The following is a 19,740-nucleotide window of genomic DNA, read 5'->3' as shown; positions in this document are numbered from 1 at the left end:
ATTTGAAGCCTATCAGAAAGCATTGTATCCATGTCTGTGCAGTGTAGCCAAGAGTAAAATAGGCATTGCACCAGCATATGATGTTCCATTGTTTCAAATGTTGAGGACAGGTTGATTAACAGGGGAGCAGCAGCCCTAATAGTGTTGACATAGTTCTAGAGATCATCCCAAAAAGGGGTATGGTGCTGAGTCAATACTTATTCCATGTCTGAAAACATTCTGATTATCTGATAGAAGACAACTTTGCTCAATGAAGGTTAAGAATTGAGAGAATGCTTCCTTTTCAATAAGTTTTCCTAAAAATAGTCCTTAGCTCATGGTTTGTTGTTTGCCGGGTTGTCCTGGTCAGTTTCTTTTTCAATAGCACAGTTCTAATGTGGGGTGTTTTCAGTAAATTTGGGAATTATTCTAGTTGGTAAGGAGAAATAGATAATCTATGGCATCCAAAGATTATAGCAGGATTGTTTTGAAAAGTTTAGAAGGGTGAGGATCAAATGGGAAGCCTGTTGGGTTAAATCTTTTGCTTAGAAAAATGTTTGATATTACTGCTGAAAGGTTGAACGAGGAAGCCTGTATTGTGTACCTAAGTTAAACAATTTTAGAAGCAATACTAAGATACCACTTCCATCTAGGCCATTTGTGGTGTCTGATATAATTTTCTGCCTTGAAAAAACCCTGCTCAGTAAAGTGTGTGAAAATTCTGGGAGTAAAGTTTGAGACCAACCTGACACTTTACAACCAGGTTACTGCAGCGGTCAGTAAATGTATGTGCCAGTTGCATACCTTGAAACAAATTGTACACCTATTTACCCTCTCACACAAAGTCTAAATCTTGAATGCTTTTATCTCAGCCATATTGGACTATTGTAATATAATTTATTTGGATTCCAATAATAAGATTAAAAAAAAGCACTGGGTGTAAAATACTGCAGTGAGAGTGATTCTGAAATTGAGGAAATCAGATTGTGTCACTTCAGTCTTGAAGTCACTTCATTAGCTTCCATTCACATGCAGGGTTGTGTTCAAATCTCTTTGTCCTGTTCATAAAGATTTGTTTGGCCAGCATTTCAACCCATTATCCCAGAGATTTACCACTGCTTTCCTAGCTGTAAGCTTCATTCCAAGAATGTTTCTTTTGTATCAGTGCCTTGGTTTGAGCGGACCATTATACGGGGGTAAACATTTTATGTGGCAGCTGCAAAACTTTGTAACAATTTACCATGATCAATCTGTCAGCAGGAATCTTAGCTGTGTTTTTTTTTTAAAACTGATAACATGTCTTTTTCCCATGTAACTAACCTTCAGTCTGCTGATTTCAAGATGGTTCGTCCTGAGATACCCCTGGCTAATAGTTTACACTTTATCAATGATAAAAAATCTAATAATCAAAATAGGGAAGGTGCTGCAAGAAAGTTGCTGCTTACCTATGAGAGGAAATAGGATTCTAGGTTAACAGATAATCCTTGTGGGGTCTTGCCTTTTTGATGGTGGTCGTGTAAATTCTGTTCTGCCTTTGGATGTAGTTTGGCATTATAGTTAAATGTATTCCAATGGAGTCTTTCATGGGAACTTGTTATGATTTTTTTAAAGCTTTAATTCTCAGTTGAAGTCAGTCTCCCGTTGGTAGGACCATAACTGTATGGTTGTGAGGAAGACCACCAAGTCAAAAACCACACTGTACTTATAGAAGTGCAGTACTAAAACAGTAATACAGTCAAATTGCAAAATAGGAAAAATTCCAAAGTGATTTAAACAAAATAGAATACAATTTAATAAACAAAATGACTCCAAAATTACAAAAATCCGATATGGGCAACCAGCGGTATGATTTTTAAACATTTTTAAGTAGAAATAGCGCCAAGAAATACAAAGTGCCAATGATAATCAATGGTTGTGGCGGAACAGGACATAGGTACAATTTGACACTGACAGCGATGTACCGCAGGTCGGCTACACTAACCAGGTTTGTGCTGGTCAAAGATTTTACCTTCTGACTTTAGTGCCGTAAGTCCCAATCCACCACAGGTGTATACTTACAAAGCTTCAAAGGACCTCTGTGGAATCACTTATAGAACATTCAGGGTGGAAGGCAGAGTTCAATCCAGATCCAGTTGCCATTGATCAGCTGGAAAGTTGTATGTATTGCCTCTTGTAGCTTGTTGTATACATTTAGCTTGAACAAGAGGTCCGCCTTATGACCATTGAATTCCACTGGTTTGTCCTGGGTAAAAGAGAGGGAGCAGGTCCAGCCCCCAGGCTTGTTCTTAGGATGCAGACAGTAGGTTCAGTCCTCTTCTGATCATCCTCAGTTCGAGGAATGTTCTGAAGTGGGTGATTGGCAAAGCCACATTTATACCTAGCATGAGCATTTTCAAGTTGGCTGAATACCATACTGCGTTTCGGCTTTGAGGGCTGAGGTGTGTGTTGGAAGTTTACAATGACAATCCTAATGTCCTCCCACATCTAAGACTAAAATCCAATTTTAGGCAGTCCCTGTATCAACAACAACCTCAGAGACTGAAGTCTGGTATAACCAAGCTGAGATTTATGCAGACAGACAGTGGATACACACAAACTGTTTTCACATTATGTTTCTCTAAAGTGTGCCCCAAATGGTGTTTGTAAATCCAGCAGACAGACCTGTCAAACAGGTCTGAGACACTGGAATGTCTGAAAAGGCCCACTGGGGCCTGACTATCTGGGAAGGCAACAGAAGGGCCCTGCCAAAGCGTCAGCTAATGTTTGCCTGTGACATGGGATGCCTCTTTGAAGGGCACCCTACATCATATGAAAAACCACAGCGAACCAGTCATAGAGGGCGTGACATTCAAGCAGGACTTGACACTATAATTTCAAAAAGGATCCTGCCAACCCCCTTGCATATATTTGTCACGTTCAGATGGGTCGTCTCTGCCCATTCAGGTCTGCCTACTGTTTTGCTCCTGGGAGCAGGTTCACACCTCATTCACACCTATTTAAAGGCTAATTACTGACTGGCGAAAGTGGGAGAACAAAAATGCAGATTTAGCTTCCAGGAACTTCAGGCAAGGCAAAGGTAACTTTTCAAAAGTTACTTTTCTGTAAAAGTTAGAACAAATCCGACTTCACCATTGAATTCAATTTTTAACAAATATTAAAAATAGTTATTTAACTATTTTTCTGGCTTTTCCCATTACTGTGATACATGATTAGTATTTTATATTACATCACAGTGTTTTCCTATGGAAAAGCCAAATTTGTTGTTGTGCAAATAGCTTTAGGGCATTTTCATTGTAAGGACATGTTTACCATTAAACTTTTACATGTCCTACTTTTAAATACCATGCAGCCTGCCTACATGGGCAATAAGGACTTGCAGTCATGTTTACATTGTCACTATAGTCGATGGCTCAATGGGTGCTGCATTCCACTTGTGACATTTAACTTACAAGTATTCACGATATTGAGGTGTAAAACAGTCATGGGCATTGGAGTCTTGAATGGGATTATAAGACACTTGGTTTAAGAACGGCCTGTTTGCAGATGAGAGAGTAAAGGATGAGGTGTCTTGGTAGATGTCGAAATTAGGAATTTTTATGTTTTATAGGATTAGATCTTAATTATTAAATGCACCTTACAAACATAATTAACACTTGATATGGGCTCCAGCATCTAAAAAAACTGTTGTGTTCATTTTCCTAATCTGCATTTTACCATATGCCTGTCAGTGCATTCTGTTGTTTGTGCCTTCTGGCTATTTTGTTGTCATTCATCCTCTAAAGTTGATCAAGAGTGTGTGTGTTAACAGTGGTTTGGTTAAAGCCTAAATCCCTTGGAATGGAATGATTCTAAGTATAAAACCAGTGTAAGTTCATCTAAACGCAGCAGTATGCTTCATCAAATTTCTGAAGAAACATGAACTCCTCATCCATACCCTGATGGAAGTCCTCTGGCTGACTTGGCAGCATTCAGCATCTTCAAAACCAGATGCATCATCTAAAAAGCCATCAGGACCAGCACCCCTGCCTATCTGGCTGACAAGCTCAATAGCTCTGTTCTCTGAGCACATCGAAAGTCAGAACACCATCAGACAGGAGACAAGTGTTAAATAGAAAATGCAATGCAACAGACCTTCTCACTATGTGCACCCTGGATCGGGGATAACATCCCTGTATCTATCAGGACTGCCCTAACCCTACTCTATATCATTATGCATTAGCAGTCAACTTTCACTCTTAAAAAACAGCTACCCCTCTTATTACACAGCTTTGTTTTTGCCTTGGATCTTTTACTGCGTTCTGCTGCTTTTCAGCAAAGTGAACATTATATACGTACCACATTCAAAAATACATAGTAATTTGAAAAGCTGTGCACTATTTTAGACTTCTTACGGAGTATATCAACAGAGATTAATAACCTTAAATCAAATCTGTTGTGCATGTGCTATGGTTGAAAACTGGTTTACAGACCAGCTTAGAGCAAGGCTGTGATTAGCAGCCCAGACTCTTAAAAAATACACCAGTGACATTCCCTATAAAAATGTTTGATTGTGGCCCAAAAACATTTATATGTTTTGGAGAAGTCATGTCTCCCTCTACAAGAAGCGGCAGCTGGTACCATGTGCATTAGTGTCCTGTCTGATCTGATAACCTTGCCCATCGTAGATGGGGAATCCAGTTTCATGATTTGCCCTTAGGCACAGTGGGGTCCTGCTACTTGTAATGCTGTGTCTACCTTGCCAGCCAATTGTTAGAAACTGCAAGTGCTTCATAGGATAAAACTGTTGAGGCCCAGATGAAAAGAGAGTTCCAAGAGGACTGTAGGGGATAGCCCTTTAGAGATGGGTTGTCATGAAGAATGTCTTGTCTATGGTGTGAGAGGCAGAGGCACAAGTTCATACAAATGTTTTAATGAGCTTTATACAGTAACTGCTCTCATAATGTCATAGTATCATAATCCATATGATACTAGGTTGAAAGGAGCCGTGGACTGATTAAATACAAAATAAAACATTGTCAACCAGCCTATGTGATGTAACTCTACTTAGTCTTCGCCTTTAACGTTCTCTGGCCAGGGATATTCACTGATATTCAAGCAGCATTAAAACCACAACAGGGGAACCAACCAATGCAAGTACATGTAGTGTGTATACAACAACCCCATAGCCTTCATCAGCCTCTCAAGGGAAGCACTGGCAAATCACAGCTTCAGTATGAGTCCTCACTGTGGCCTCTGACTTAGTCTGTCCATCTTTGTGGAAACTTGGCTGGAAGCAGCCTTGTGATGAAGTCTGCTGGAAGTGATTGATCTCCGAAAAGTCTTATTCAAAAGATACCTTTTTTCTTTTTTCCCAGATCAATACCTCAACACAAGCCGAATCCTGTAAGTCAACTCAGCCCAGTACTGTGGTTAGAAGGTTTTCAGAATTTCCCATCTGCCCCACAAATCTAGTATAACTTCTATTGACCTCTACGTTAACAACTAGACCGACATAATTTAATGGAAACATTAAAATCTGATTTTGACTATTCAGCTCATTTTACCTTTTCCAGTTGTTTTTGTGGTATTATCAATAACCGTGACAATATTATCAATCTGGTATTGGTCTCACATTGGTTACTCTTTTAATTTTTTTCCATTTCGATCTCCACAACAATACATTTTGGCCACCATCTGCTCTATTATTTTATTATCTTTCCTGGGATATTCAGGTGTTCATAGGTTTGTGCTCCAGGCACAATCCATAAATCCGGCTATAAATAGCTTCAAGAAGGCCTGTAGAGAGTACAGGGTGACATGCTGTTTCTGAGAATAAGAGCAGGGAATAAATTGATCATATGTTCAAAGAACGGGTAATGCAGTACAGCCCAATGGACAAAGCAGCGCAGAAAGCTAGAAGGTAAATATTTCTGCTACAGATATCTGTGTACATCCGGCAGCTGATGGTGTTTTAGCCCTGCAAGGCAGTTCATGGTTTAAGGTATCAACTGGACAAATCCAAAGTATTCATATTGTCACAAAAGAGGTGCGAGTAGCTCATTTCGCCATATTTGAAATGTGGTCTTGTACTTGTATGTATTGTTCTTACTTTAAATGCAAGGATACAAGCACTAGAGATCCAAGGATAAAACAGGGCTGGATGACTCATCTGTGCCTGACATTGGTCAAACTAAGAGTCTTCTTATAGCTTCAAGGTCACAGGTGTCAATTCCAACAAGATGACTTAGTGGCTAATGAAGTCTGTTATAAAATTCTGTCTGAAATGTCCAGTGACAAATTCTGATTGTTGTAAAATACCCTTGTGTGTGAAAGCGCCACCTGCATATACCTGTGTATAACATGCAAACCCCATTGTTCAGTGGGTTGGCTGTCACATGCACAGATGCATATGTAACTTTAGATAGCTTACTAAGTTAATACAACAGCTATTTATAATTGCCAGGACAATTAAATGTTCTGAGCTTAAAAAACTGTAACTGCTACTATTGTTCATCCCACTGGCATTACAAATTATTATTTTTCATTTGCCTGCTGAAAAATAACGTTTTCGATTTCTCTCATCTCATTTTGCTTTTTGTATCCTGCAAAATAATTTTTTCCACAACTCCTATGAAACTAACCTTGCGCCCAGTGAAATGTTCTTCGGAGGAACTCTTGTCCCCTTTTAATCTGATATGTACTACAACTTTCAATTGACATAAATGTGATAGCCCTCATATTAAATTACTATACCATTATGTTTAACTGTTTCAGTGTTCTATAACTCAGTTGTTGGACCTGGCCCTTTTTGCAGGGTTATCCCCAAACGTTTTGCCTTCTTCCTATTTTTTCTGACCTGTTTTTGATCGCTTTAGGACTTTGGGCACCTTACCACTGCTAACCATAAAGTGCATATGCTCTCTGTCTAATTTGTATTGGTGATTGGTTTATCCATGATTGGCATATTTGATATAATAGTAAGTCCCCAGTAAAGTTCAACAGGTGTGCACAGGGCCTGTAAATCAAATGCTACTAGTGGGCCTGCAGCACTGATTGTGCCACCCACATGAGTAGCCCTGTAAACATGACTAAAACCTGCCACTGCAGTGTCTGTGGGTGCAGTTTTAAACTGTTGTGTCGACCTGGCAAGCGCAACCACTTTCCAAGCCCAAACCTATCCTTTTTCTACATGTAAGGCACCCCTAAGGTAGGCCCAATGTAGCCCCCTGGGCAGGATAAAGTGTATGTGAATGGAAGGACATGTACAGGAGTGTTTTGCATGTCCTTATGGTGATATATTGCCAGTTTCGTTTTTCACTATTCCAAGGACTGTCTCCCCCATAGGTTCAGTGGAGCTGCCTTGTAAGCTCTTACAAGTGTAACTTCCATTTGGAAGAGATTTGGAGTTTGGGGTCATTAAGCTCACAATGTAAAAAGACATCTTTTAGTGAAGTTGTTTTTTAAATTGCACGTTTGAAAATGCCACTTTTAGAAAGTGTCAAAAAAGGAGGGGTTTAGCCCAAAGGATTAGAGGGTAGGTAGGGCTAGTTATACTATATAAGAAAAAAATGTACCTATGCCTCTGGTGACTTTAACACTTATTCGTATGAAGTAAGATAAACGAAAATTAATACGTTTATCCAAGCAATGATTTATGCCTTTTATTTATTTTATTTTTTAAATTAATATCTTTGATCACAAAAAGAACACATCATAAACTACACGAAATACCACATTGATATTTACACAATGAAAGTGAACAACGTGAAAAATGTGTTTTGACAACAATTATAAATAAACTCATAATAGTCAAACATTGAAACCATCAAATGCAATGTCACAAAAAACAATCATTATATAAACAATACGAAATGCAAAGTTGTCAAACAAATTGATAGATTGGACAACTAACACCCTTATATTTGGAATCAATCAAATCCCCTACATATCAGGGACACAAGGAAGTTTATTTGTGATATTTAACCAAGAAGTTAGATTCCTTTGTCTGCCTTGTAATATTTAACCAAGGAGTTGAATTCCTTTATCTGCCGACGCTTTCTAAAAGAAGATTTCTATATTTTGGCAGAATCAAGAAGAGCTTTAACCACATTCCAAGGTAGATCAAAAAATCGATTTATAGGTTTCTCAGATACTTCATCTTCTGACTCTTCACCCGATTCAAGGCCTGGTAATTCTACTAAGCAAGGGCCGCCCAACAAGCCTTTTTTAGCCAGAGGCCGAGGGTCAAGGGTCCGATTCAAACAGCCCTGGGAGATGCGAACACGCAGCACGTACTACAAAAACTAGATAATTCAACTATTGTTAATCTGTCAAGTAAACAACTTACAAAAGACGAAGAAATGATTCTGTCTCTAGGGTTAAAATTTGTCCCCAAGAGACATACCGACTTTACAAAGTTAAAACTAGAGGCTTTGGATTTTTGCCGCAAGATCCGGTTAAAATCCTATTTTGCCGGGACTGAACTGACATCTAGTCAAGAGACGACTGGCCTAAGAGTGAAATCTAACTTCACTCCCACTCAGAATATACCAAAACAAATCTATGCCTTTGAGCAAGTAGTGTTATCCTCTATCGCTAAATTGGAAAAAACTAAGGGCTTTGTACAAAACAACATTAGTAGAGGCCAATTAACAGCTATCCGTGATCTAAAAGCAGACCCCTCCATTGTGATTAAGCAGGCGGATAAGGGCGGGGCAGTGGTGATCTGGCCCCGCACCATGTATCTGAATGAGGGTAAACTTCATGTTGAGAATCACGAGTGGTATCACTTTGCTGTGTGCTTCGCTGTGTTGGGCTGTTGCTTCTTTCTTGGGCAGTGAAAGGACTGGACCTTGCTTTCTACATCTTGCTTGCCAAGGTTCTCCAAGGCCTTGTGTGTGCTTGCCTCCTGTTAAGATATATCAGGTCCATCCTAGACTTCATCTGCAGACCCTGAACTCCTCTGCTGGTAGTTCTCACCTGCCAAGTGGTGCCAATTTAATTTCTGGGCCCTTGGACGTAGTTTTAGCGGCTAAGAACCCTGAAAATCCACGCATTGATTACTCAGCACCTGTTTTTCTGATGCTGCATTACCATGCGGCTGAAAAAACAATGCATCGCAAACGTGCGGCTGAAGAATGGATGTAGCTCCTGCTGTGCAGCTGAAAGATCCCTCCAGCCCAAGTACCGAGCAGTGTGGCATCGATATCTGTAGCGCACGCTCCGACTCCGACGCAGGCCCTGCTGTGCGGCTGAAAAAATCAATGCATTACCTGCTACGCGGGTGGGAAATCAACTCAGCACTTGTTCTGCTGCATTGACCCAGTTTATCTGGAGTTTGAATGCATTGTTCCTGTGTGCTGAGTTCTTCATAGATGTTGCCCAACAGTAAGGAGCCGAGGCCATGTGTCCTGAGATCAATGCATCACCTCCCCTCGCAGTAAGGAATCAATGCATCACCTCCCCTGACAGTAACAAATCGACGCATCACCTCCCCTGCACTGCAGTAAGGAATCAACGGATCACCTCCCCTGGAAGTTAGGAATTGATGCATCACCTCCCCTGGGAGTCAGGAATCGACGCGTCACTTTGCTTTTCCGGCACCTCACCTTCCCTGTGCCTGTTTTCCTCTTTGGTTTTGACACATTCCATGTACTTTGTGCTAAAAGTGAGCAGGGGTTATCTTAGCTGTGTGACTCCCTTACCCTGACTAGAATAAGGGTCCCTACTTGGACAGGGTGCAAACCACTGCCAAATAGAGACCCCCATTTCTAACAACAATAATCCAAAAACTCTGAAACGACAGGGTAAACTTTCTTTGATACATGTCGTATTTCAGGATAATCAAATCTGCAGCTGTGCTTCAAGTGAACATTCAGCCACACGGACAGTAGAGCAAAATGTACAAGTAAAAGAAAATCACATTTATATCTCAAGTTTCATTTGAAAAAGCATATCATTAGTCTGATTATCATAGATGCAAGAGGCCGTTCAGTTTCTGGGCTTCCACCTATGTACTTTCAAATCCCAGGAAAGAAAAAATGCAGTCAAAAAAATATCCTGTTTGAAATCGCTCCCCACCTTAAGACATTCTGATCATAATTATGAAACCAGTCTTGGTGCTGGGAACAAACACAGTTTGAAATTGAACTGCCCTAGAATTCTAATGAACTCAAGCTGTCATGAGAAGCCCTATTCATGTTTACTTTAAATACTATTTCTTTAAATGCCTTTATCTTATTTGCCCTATTTTTGTGTTTCACTTTTAGAGGAGATATTGAAGACCCACATTGCACACTGGTGGTCCCCAGATGGTGGCAGGCTAGCATATGCCACAATAAATGATACCAAAGTCCCTACCATGGAGATTCCAGTCTACACAGGCTCCCTGTACCCTACTGTGAAAACATACCACTACCCCAAGGTAAGACCACTAGCATTACTATCCCTGATAGTTTGAAAATTGTTGCAGATTTATTTCTTTTTCACTTTCATGATCCTCCCCGTTTATTTTGAAAAATGTTACATGTAGCTGAATTATAGGGAATATGTTATATTTGGTAAAGATGTGTGCATTGTTTTGTAAAATATGCATAACTTTTTGCAGCTTTATGTGAAATACTTTTTGCTTGTACCTTGAATAATTTTTCTCTGTGAGGTATAGCTCACTCAAAAGCATCACACGACATACCATAAGGAGACGGATCAGGTTGAAAATGTCTCTCAGCAAAACAATTTTCATCGACACTAGTTTCCCTCAAGCAAAAATCATGTGAAATGTTATGTAATGGTAGATCATGACACTGTGAAGTAGAATGTTTCGTTCATGTAATTCTGAAACATTACCCTGTGATTTGGGTCATGTGACGCCTCTAAGCTACTTTTAGCTGAAGCTTAATTCTCTTTAATTTAAAGTTGCAAATACGTTATTTTATCAAGCCTGGTAGTTCGAATTAATCTATTTTTGGAATTATAGAGATCTCGGCTAGAAACTATTAAATCAAAAGACTTATTTAGATTAGATTCTTTCTTGAAGAGTTATGAACTACATTGAGGTCGAGTTAAAATTGTTGAGGTAATAATATTGTGTTCTTCTTCAATATTTCCTATGACAATCCCAAAATGTTGAATTTTTAACAGCGTGTTTATTACATGCAGTCTTTAATATATCTGTCCCTACCCTAAGAAACTTTTGGTACCCCTTAACCGTGCCTGTCCCTGAAACCTTAAAACCTGAATCTATCCCTTAATTCTTCCCTTCCCAGAATCAGTAAAACTTCTACTACCTCTCCAAATTACACTTTCCTGAACCCCCCAAAAACACTTACCACTCCTTAATGCTGCTCTTCTTGAACCCCAAAACCCTCTTACTTACATCCTCCTATTGTTACATTTTCATGAAACCTTTACTGGTCGAAGAAATACTGGTTGCGACTAGTATTTTGAGATCGAATATCTATACGTCTGACCCTAGATTCTTTGTTTGGTGGCAGTATTCCGGCCTAATTCTGGACATGGCTTGTAAATTCTGTTTTTGCTTGAAAGAATATACACTTATATATTCTTGCATATGAAATAATAGAGGAAATTCAAATTAACGTGTGGCTTCTTGTTTTGTTTCTCAGTGGGAAAAATATTTTCCCCACAGAGAAACCCCTTCCTCAACGCTGACACCAATTGTGACTATATTCCCTACACATCCTGGAAAAGGATTTACTCTTTTATTGACAGGCTGAGAAGTGACCAGAAAGGGGTTTGTGAATAACCGCAAATATATAAGATTGTGGCATAAATGCCCCCTGCGCTGGATTGGGTTTTCTCACATGAAAACCGTGTGAGTAAGTCAATTTATAAGTACAAAATATGTTTTCCTGTACTGGAAAACCGCGTTTGCACACATAAATTATTTAATTTGTGTATGTAAATCTCTCTTAAATGCACAAACCTTTAGGAATATGGTCAGTAGGTTACTTCTGCCAGGATATCTTTGGGCTCAGAAATAATTACTGGGTCTAAAAGACATCTTTGGTAATGAGTGTTGTTAATTGGTGAACCATTTGTAAATTGCTAGAGTTGAAAACATATTCACAAAGCCTTCTTCAAAGTGATAGGTGTTTCACAAAGTACATTGAACATACATGTGAGCTTTTAGTTGTATTCAAAAACATTCACTCTAATTGGTGGTCCTTGTTAAACCTCTTTCTTGTAGTATTTAGAAGATATATTGGAAGCTTTGGCCTATGTCAAGCAATCTTCTAAGCACACTAAAGGTCTACTAAAACATTGATGATTAAATGGTAGTTTATTTGAAGTATATTAGCTCTATGTAAAACTCAGGTTTGGATTGCTGGCATCAATGCATTGAGCTCTTTAAATTTTCTGTAAAGTTTCTGTAATCCATCAGCTGTAGTGACTCAGTTACTTTCCCGTAATCTTCATTACTCTGAGTCATCGTCTTCCTCGTCACAGTCACCCAGGAGCACTACGTGTTCCAGGCACAACATTCACCCATATAAAAAAATCCCCACCCAATATGGTGGCCCGACAGGAAGTCCCTGTCACCTGACCTATAGAAAACATCCTGCAATACCCACAGGCAGAGAAGCAACAAGAAGGAAAAAGCTAAACTTTTCTTCATCCCTCCACAACCAAGGGTGGGAGGGAGGGATCATGACAGTGACGAGGAAGACTAAGACTCAGAGTAATGAAGATTACCATTAAGTAACCGAGCCATTACCTTCCTCCTCCGTCTTGCTCGTCACATTCACCCAGGATTGTAAACCAAAGCGCCAGACGAACAAAAGAAACAGACAACCAAAGGATGCCAAGGAAATTATTTGCAGATAAGTACAATCACTGAACAGAAGCAAGGACAGCAGAATCAAAATCCCCAGAAAAAACCTCCCCCATCTGCAATTTATAATGGGAGGTGAAGGTATGAGGGGAGGACCAAGTCTCCGCCGCAAAAAGATCTTACAAGGAGGTGTCCTTAAAAGAAGCCCAGGAGGAAGCTACACTCCGGGTGGAATGCCCCTGAATGACTGGAGCAAAAGAAACCCCAGAATGAAGAGAGGCCAAGGACCCGACCCAATGCGAAAGAGTTGCCGTCGTAGGGCGATGACCTTGCCGAGCAACACCAAAGGTGACAAACAAAAAATCCACCTGCCGAAGGGAGGCGGTCCGCTCAAGGTAAATAACAGTAGCCCTCATCAAATCCAGTGAATGAAGCTGGATTTCCTCCTCCGAAGAGGGGCTAGGAAAAAATCTGCAAGGACAATATCCTGGGTCAAATGGAAAGGAGAGGACATATTGGGAAGAAAGGGCGGGTCAGAGTAAAGGACCACCTTGTCAGGAAAAAAACGCAAGAAGGGAGGATGGCAAAGCAAGGAGCCAAGCAACCCCAAACGACTCCCTGAGGTAATAGCCAACAGAAAACACACCTTCAGGGTAAGAAACTCCAGAGACACAAAAGGTAGGGGCGCAAACGGGGAGCGCTGCAAGGCACGAAGAACTAGAGGAAGATCCCACGGGGGAACAGGAGATGCAATGACAGGCCGTCGAAGAAACAAACTGCGAAGAAGGCGAGAAGCCAAGGACTCAAAAGAGAGGAGAGAGGCACCCCTGATAGCCTTAATGGCGGACCACTGGCTGCGGAGAGTAGAAACTGACAGCCCAAGCAAAAAACCATCCCGGAGGAACTCAAGCACAGAACCCCCCTCACAAGAGTCAAGGGGAAACCCCCGAAAGAACACCAAGCAGAGAAATTACTCAAGTGACGCTCATTAACCCTAAGGGTACTGACCTTCCTAAAATTCTGTCTGGACAACTCAAAGATACGAACCACCGCCTTTCAACCTCCAAATTGCCAATGCCAACTGGCCGAGAGCCTGATGGGACAGGTGAGTAAAGTGTAGTGGAGAAGGGGACAGCTGGAACCTTCAAGGGGGAGCAACAGCCAAACGAAGTAGGAGGGGATAGTGGTGAGGCCAAAAGGGGACCACCAACAGCACCACCCCCCCCCTCCATCCTGATCTTTGCCAAAACCCTGCTGAGAAGGGGAAAAGAAGGAAAGGCATAGCGAAGACCCCGAGGCCAAGGGAAACTCAGGGCATCCTCGCCCCCCTACAAGGTGAGAAGGGTGCAAAACTTTGGCAGAAGAGCATCTTGAGGGGAGGCAAAGAGATCCAACCAAGACCTCCCGAACCAAACTGCCCCAAAATCTCCTGAAAGACCAGAGGAGACAGAGAAACCAATGAAGGAAGAAGTTGACTCAGCTGATCCACATGCCGATTCTCCCTCCCCGGCAGATAGATCGTCTTCAGGCCCAGCTGGTTGGCTTCCACCCAAACCCCAATCTGATACGCCAGGAGAGCCAAAAGAGGAGAGCAAGTGTTTCAAATAGGCACGGGCCACCTGATTGTCCATCTGGACCTGAACTCACTTGTCCTTCAGATGACGGGCACAGTAAACGAGAGCCTTGAATATCACTGCCAGTTCCTTTCAATTCGAAGATATCCAGCTCTCTGCGGGGGACCAAGGACCCTGAAAAGAAAGAACCCCAAGGGTTGCCCCCAAACCCAAGGGCTGGCATTGGGCGTCAGGGAACAGGGCACAGGAGGGTCCAGGGGTACCCCCTTTCTAGGTTGTCCGGCAGCAGCCACCAATGCAGCTGGAGAGAAATGGCGGGAGTCACCGGAACCGAGGCATCATAATCCTGGAACCCCGGATTCCAGTGATACACCAGATGGAAGAGGTGTCTGCGAGCCCAAGGAACCATTAAAAGGGAAGCAGCCATGTCCCATTGAACCCGCAACCATTCCCTTTCGGAAGCCGACAGGGCAGACATGAGGGACTCCAAACGAGATCTGAGCCGAAGCTGGCGAGCCGGAGGCGGTAACACCATCCCCAATCAGGTATTTAAGTGAGCGCCGATGAATTATTGTTCCTGAGACGGGATGAGGTGGGATTGCTGAGATTCACAAGGAACCTATGGGACTCCCAACAATCCCGCACCAGCGTCACATCCTCCTGGGCCTTGAGGAAAAATAAGGAAGAAATGAACCAGTCTTCAAGGTAGGGAAACAAAAGTAACCCCATGCATGCAACAGATCCACCATGGGAGCCAAGACCTTTGCAAACACCCGAGGGCTGGAGGCCAAACCAGAGAAGAGGACACAAAATTGGAAGTGTTGTCCCAGGGCAAAGAACCGTAAATACCTCTGTGTTGGACTTGGCCCTTTTTGGCTAAAGGTCCCTAAACTTTTTGCTTTCCCCCTAGACCTTTTTTCTGTCATGGTGTTGCCAACTTAGATGCTTTGGGCACTTTGCCACTGCTGGTCAGTGTCAAAGTGCAAGTGCTCCCTGTGTAAAGTGTAATGGTAATTGGTTGTGCATGATTGGTATATTTGCCTTACTAGTAAAGTCCCTAGTAAAGTGCACTGTGTGTGCCAGGGCTGGTTAATGCAAATGCTACTAGTGGGCCTGCAGCACTAATTGTGCCACCCACACAAGTAGCCTTAAAGAGAGAACTCAGGCCTCCCATTGCAGTGCCTGCGCTCAGTTTGTTAAACTGCCATATTGTCCTGACAAGTGCACCCACGTGCCAGGCCTTAACCTTCCCTTTCTATGCACATCAGACACCCCTAAGGTAGGTCCAAGGTACCCCCTGGGCAGGGTGCAGTGCATGTGAAAGGTAGGACATGTACTAAGGTGTGTACCATGTCCTGACAGTGAAATAATCTTCATTTCGTTTTTCACTGTTGCAAGGCCATCTTGCCCATAGGATAGAATGGGGAGGCTGTGTAATATGCTTTCCAGCCTATCTTCCCAAAGGCTTAAGATGGAGAGATGAAGTTTAGTGTGCCTGAACTCACAATGTAATAACAAATCTTTTTATGAGGGTGGTTTTTGCATTGTGTGTTTAGAAGCCACTCTTTTAGAAGTGGCTGGATTTTTATGCTCTAACATTTCAGTGTGTCCTGGTTGTGGATTGACTGTCTGGATTTGAAAGTGATAGGATCTGGGGAATGTCTTGACCCAGGGGAGGAGGTGAGACAGCAACAGGCTGACCTGCACCTGGAGTGTAGGGGGTAGGAGTAGCCCCTAGAGGTGAAGAGGCCTGGGTTGCTGCCATAAAACAATGGTCCCATCTCCTACTGAGTGATTGAGAATCCAGACCCTCACTAATCAAAGGAAGGAGGAGTCACTGGCAGGAAGGCACCCAGAACTGGTTTGAACAGGGGTCAGTGCTCCCCTAAACGCAAAGACTTCAAAGACAATTAGAGGGATAACTATGAGAACTGAAGCCCCTGAACTTTGGAGAAATGGATTGATCAAGACTGAAAAGGATTGAACCTACTTCGTGGTCAAGAGGGATCTCTGCCAAGGAAGAAACAGCTGAAGAGACTGAAGGAAAGGACTGACCCTTGCTGTATGTTCTGGGGCAGGCCTGCAGTTTGCTGTGTTAACCAAGGAGAGGCTAAAGGGACTTTGATGTGTGCTGGGTCCCCCTGCTTGAAAGGACTTTGCTGTGTGTTGTGTCCGGAAGTAACTTATCCCCAAGGGCCCAAGGTGAGCTAGCTCCCTGTTGCAGAAACTCAGGAACACAAAAGTTTCCAGGAGCGTCTCCGCGATGCTGTGTGCGTGTGGTTTTTGCAGCCTGAGACCCTCGTAAGAATTGACCTGTGATCGTGGGTACCTGGAGTCCCAGCGAGTCTCAGCGACGCTGTGTGCGTATACGTTTTGCAGCCTGAGTTCTTCATGAGGATTGTCCTGTGGTCATGTGCACCAAAGTCCAAGTGAGTCTCAGAGATGCTGTGTGTGCGTGCCCTGTGCAGCCTGAGACCTTCGTGAGGATTGCCCTGTTATCGTGCACACCGTAGTCCAAGTGAGTCTCACCGACGCTGTGTGCGTGTGCTTTGTGCAGCCTGACACCTTCGTGAGGATTGCCCTGTTATCGTGCACCCGAAGTTCAAGTGAGTCTCAGCGACGCTGTGTGCTTCGTGCAGGCTGAGACCTTCGTGATGAGTGCCCTGTGATCATGCACAACCGAAGCGCAAGTCAGTCTCAGCTACGCTGTGTGTAAGTGCCCTGTTGCAGCCTGAGATCTTCGTAGCACCAGCGGCCATGACCGGCAGCCCCAGAGTAGCTGAGCCGCTGGCCTGAGCCCGCCGTTGCCAGAGCGGGACCTTGAACCAACCCCGTCGAGGGAGGGCCCGAGTTCCACTGCCCGGAATCCACAAAGATTGCATCGGAGGCCCAAGTCAAGGAAAGAGGAGAGGAGAGCGAGGTCGCACCCCCCAGGTAACGTGTGTTGCTGCCTGGGGTGGGGTGTCGGCTCGGAGAGAGACACTTTTGGCCTCTCTCATTCCTGCAGCGCGAGCCTCTGCTTCGGCTCGATCCGCGGCCCGTACTTGCCAAGGAGTGGCAGTACCGGGGCCGGAGTGCGGCGCTGCACTTTGGTTTACACCATACCCATGTGGGGGCATCTGTTGACAGAAGCTGACGGCGAGTCAGTATGAGGGGCGGGGAGACTGCCTAAGGCACAGTGATCGGTGCTGGAGTGTATTACTCATTGCATTATTTCTGCATTACGAACTACCTGATTAGTGTATTACGCGTTGCTTTATTCCTGCATTACGAACTACCTGATTGTTGCATTACGCATTGCATTATTTCTGCATTACGAATTTCCTAATTGTTGCATTACGCATTGCACTATTTTTGCATGGCGAACTACCTGATTGTTGCATTATGCATTGCGTTAGGTTGCATAATGAACTACCTGATTGTTGCGTTACGCATTGCATTATTTTGGCATTACAAACTGCTTGATTGTTGCATAATGAACTGCATTATTTTAACATTGCAACATGCCTGATTCTAGCATAACGAACTGCATTATTTTTACATTGCAAAGTGCCTGATTCTAGCATTATGAACTGCATGCCATTGCATTACAACTGCAGTGGATCATTTAGAATTGCTCATTAATATCGCCAGAACTTACAAGGGCTGGCTGGCCTAATAACCTGCCAGGATGAATATTACAAATAGGCATATGTTGGATTTATATCGTGTGGTCTCATCGTATATCTTTTTATATAAATGTATACTTGTTTTTATGAAACTCGTGTGGAGTCTATTTGTGGTGTCATCATTGGGTTACAGAGAGCGTGTTTGCAAATACTTTACATTGCCTTGAAGATAAGCCTGGCTGCTCGTGCCAAGCTACCAAGGGGGTGAGCGGGGGCTATCTGAGAAGGTGTCCTTCCTTTTCCTGACGTGGAAGCAAGGGTCCCTATTTGGCCTAAGGTACCTACCTCAGCCAACTAGCGACCCCCAGGTCTAACACTCTGGAAGAGAGGATGCACAGAAATATGGAAATAAGCATCCAAAAGGTCCAATGATGACAGAAAGTCCCCAGGGGAAATAAGGGCAGAATCTTCTGTAAACTCACCATCTTGAATCTCTGGTAAGGCACATAGGAATTCACAGTCTTGAGGTCCAGAACAGGACGGAAACCCCCTGACGCCTTCTGCACAAGGAACATCAGAGAGTAGCAACCCTGTCCCAACTCGTCCCCGGAAACAGGGATGATGGCACCCTTCTGGAGAGATCTAAGAACCCCTGCTTCAACCCCAGCAGCTTCAGAGGATTCCGAGGAGTCGGGTTGGGACAAAAAGATCTGGAGGCCGAGAAGAGAAGTCGGTAGAATAACCATCGACCACCAGGCGAAGAACCCAGGAATCGGTGACGTCGCAAGCCCAAGCAGGAGAAAACTGTCCAAATCGGCAGCCCACCCTGAGATAATCAGGACTTTAGATTGGAATCAGTGAGGGCATCACCTGCGGGTTGTTGCCGAGACTTAGCAGAAAAGGATGTGCCATGACCACGACCCCTCCCACGAAAGGGCTAGGAGGGACTCTTCCCAGCTTAGGGGGGTTTCCCAAACGCTCGCCTATAACCGAACCCCCGAACTCTCAGAGCATGCTGTAGAGGCGCCAGGAGTTTATGATCCTCCACCGACTTCTTCAGCAGATCTTCAAGTTGAGGTCCAAACAACTTAGCCCCATCAAAGGGCAAGCATGACAGGAGGGACTTCTGGGAGGTCTCCGCCTTTCATGATCTCATCCAGATGTTTCGACGAGCAGAAATAATGGAACCAGAAATGGCCGCTGCAGCGGACAGGGAGTCAAATGTAATGTCAGACAAAATTCAAACCTGTAATTCCAGAAGAGACAGACGGGAATTAACGACCTCCCCTTGCTGGAGGTCTTCAAAGAAGGCCTGAAAATCATGCAGGAGGGATTGAACCACATGAGGCGTAAGCACCCGCCCTGATGGAAAAGTTTGCGGCGGAGTAAGCCCGCTTGGCAGCACTGTCCACCTTCTTATCAACTGGATCGCTAGGAGAGGCGTCCTCCGAGATAATAGAACCACTGGAGGCCAGACCCACTATCAGAGAGTCCACTTTCACTTGAGGGGGGAATTCCATCAGAACATTCTGAAGAGGGTACTTCTTTGCAAGGAACACAGGGAACCCAGCTTTCTCGACAACAGACCATTCCCTGGACAGAAGGCCCCAGATGGCCTTCTGGATGGGAAGAGCATCATGCTCCTTCCGGCGGTACTGAAGGAAAAACTCTTCCTCCTCATCCAGAGGAACAACAGTCTGAAAGGCTAAATTGTCCTTCAAGTGAGTGATGACCTCCTTTAATTCAGCGGCTTTAACAAAACGTCCAGCTGTTCCTTCTCTGAACCATCAGAGTCTGGCCAGGCTGA

General features: G+C 43.5%; 1 protein-coding gene across 4 annotated transcripts in view; it reads left to right on the top strand.

Annotated features, from left to right (window-relative positions):
- DPP6 (dipeptidyl peptidase like 6) overlaps positions 1-19,740 on the top strand; it is a 2,129,336-nt gene that overhangs the window by 1,597,485 nt on the left and 512,111 nt on the right. For all 4 annotated transcript variants that reach the window (XM_085631994.1, XM_085631993.1, XM_085631995.1 and 1 more), the window contains exon 9: positions 10,227-10,381. In XM_085631994.1, the coding sequence (XP_085488120.1) occupies positions 10,227-10,381 (155 nt within the window). The remainder of the gene's footprint in view (positions 1-10,226; positions 10,382-19,740) is intronic.

The sequence above is a fragment of the Triturus cristatus genome, chromosome 10 (assembly GCF_964204655.1).
Source record: "Triturus cristatus chromosome 10, aTriCri1.1, whole genome shotgun sequence".
Taxonomy (NCBI): domain Eukaryota; kingdom Metazoa; phylum Chordata; class Amphibia; order Caudata; family Salamandridae; genus Triturus; species Triturus cristatus.
The sequence above is the reverse complement of the archived record's forward strand: the minus strand, read 5'-3'. Positions and strand labels throughout refer to the sequence as shown.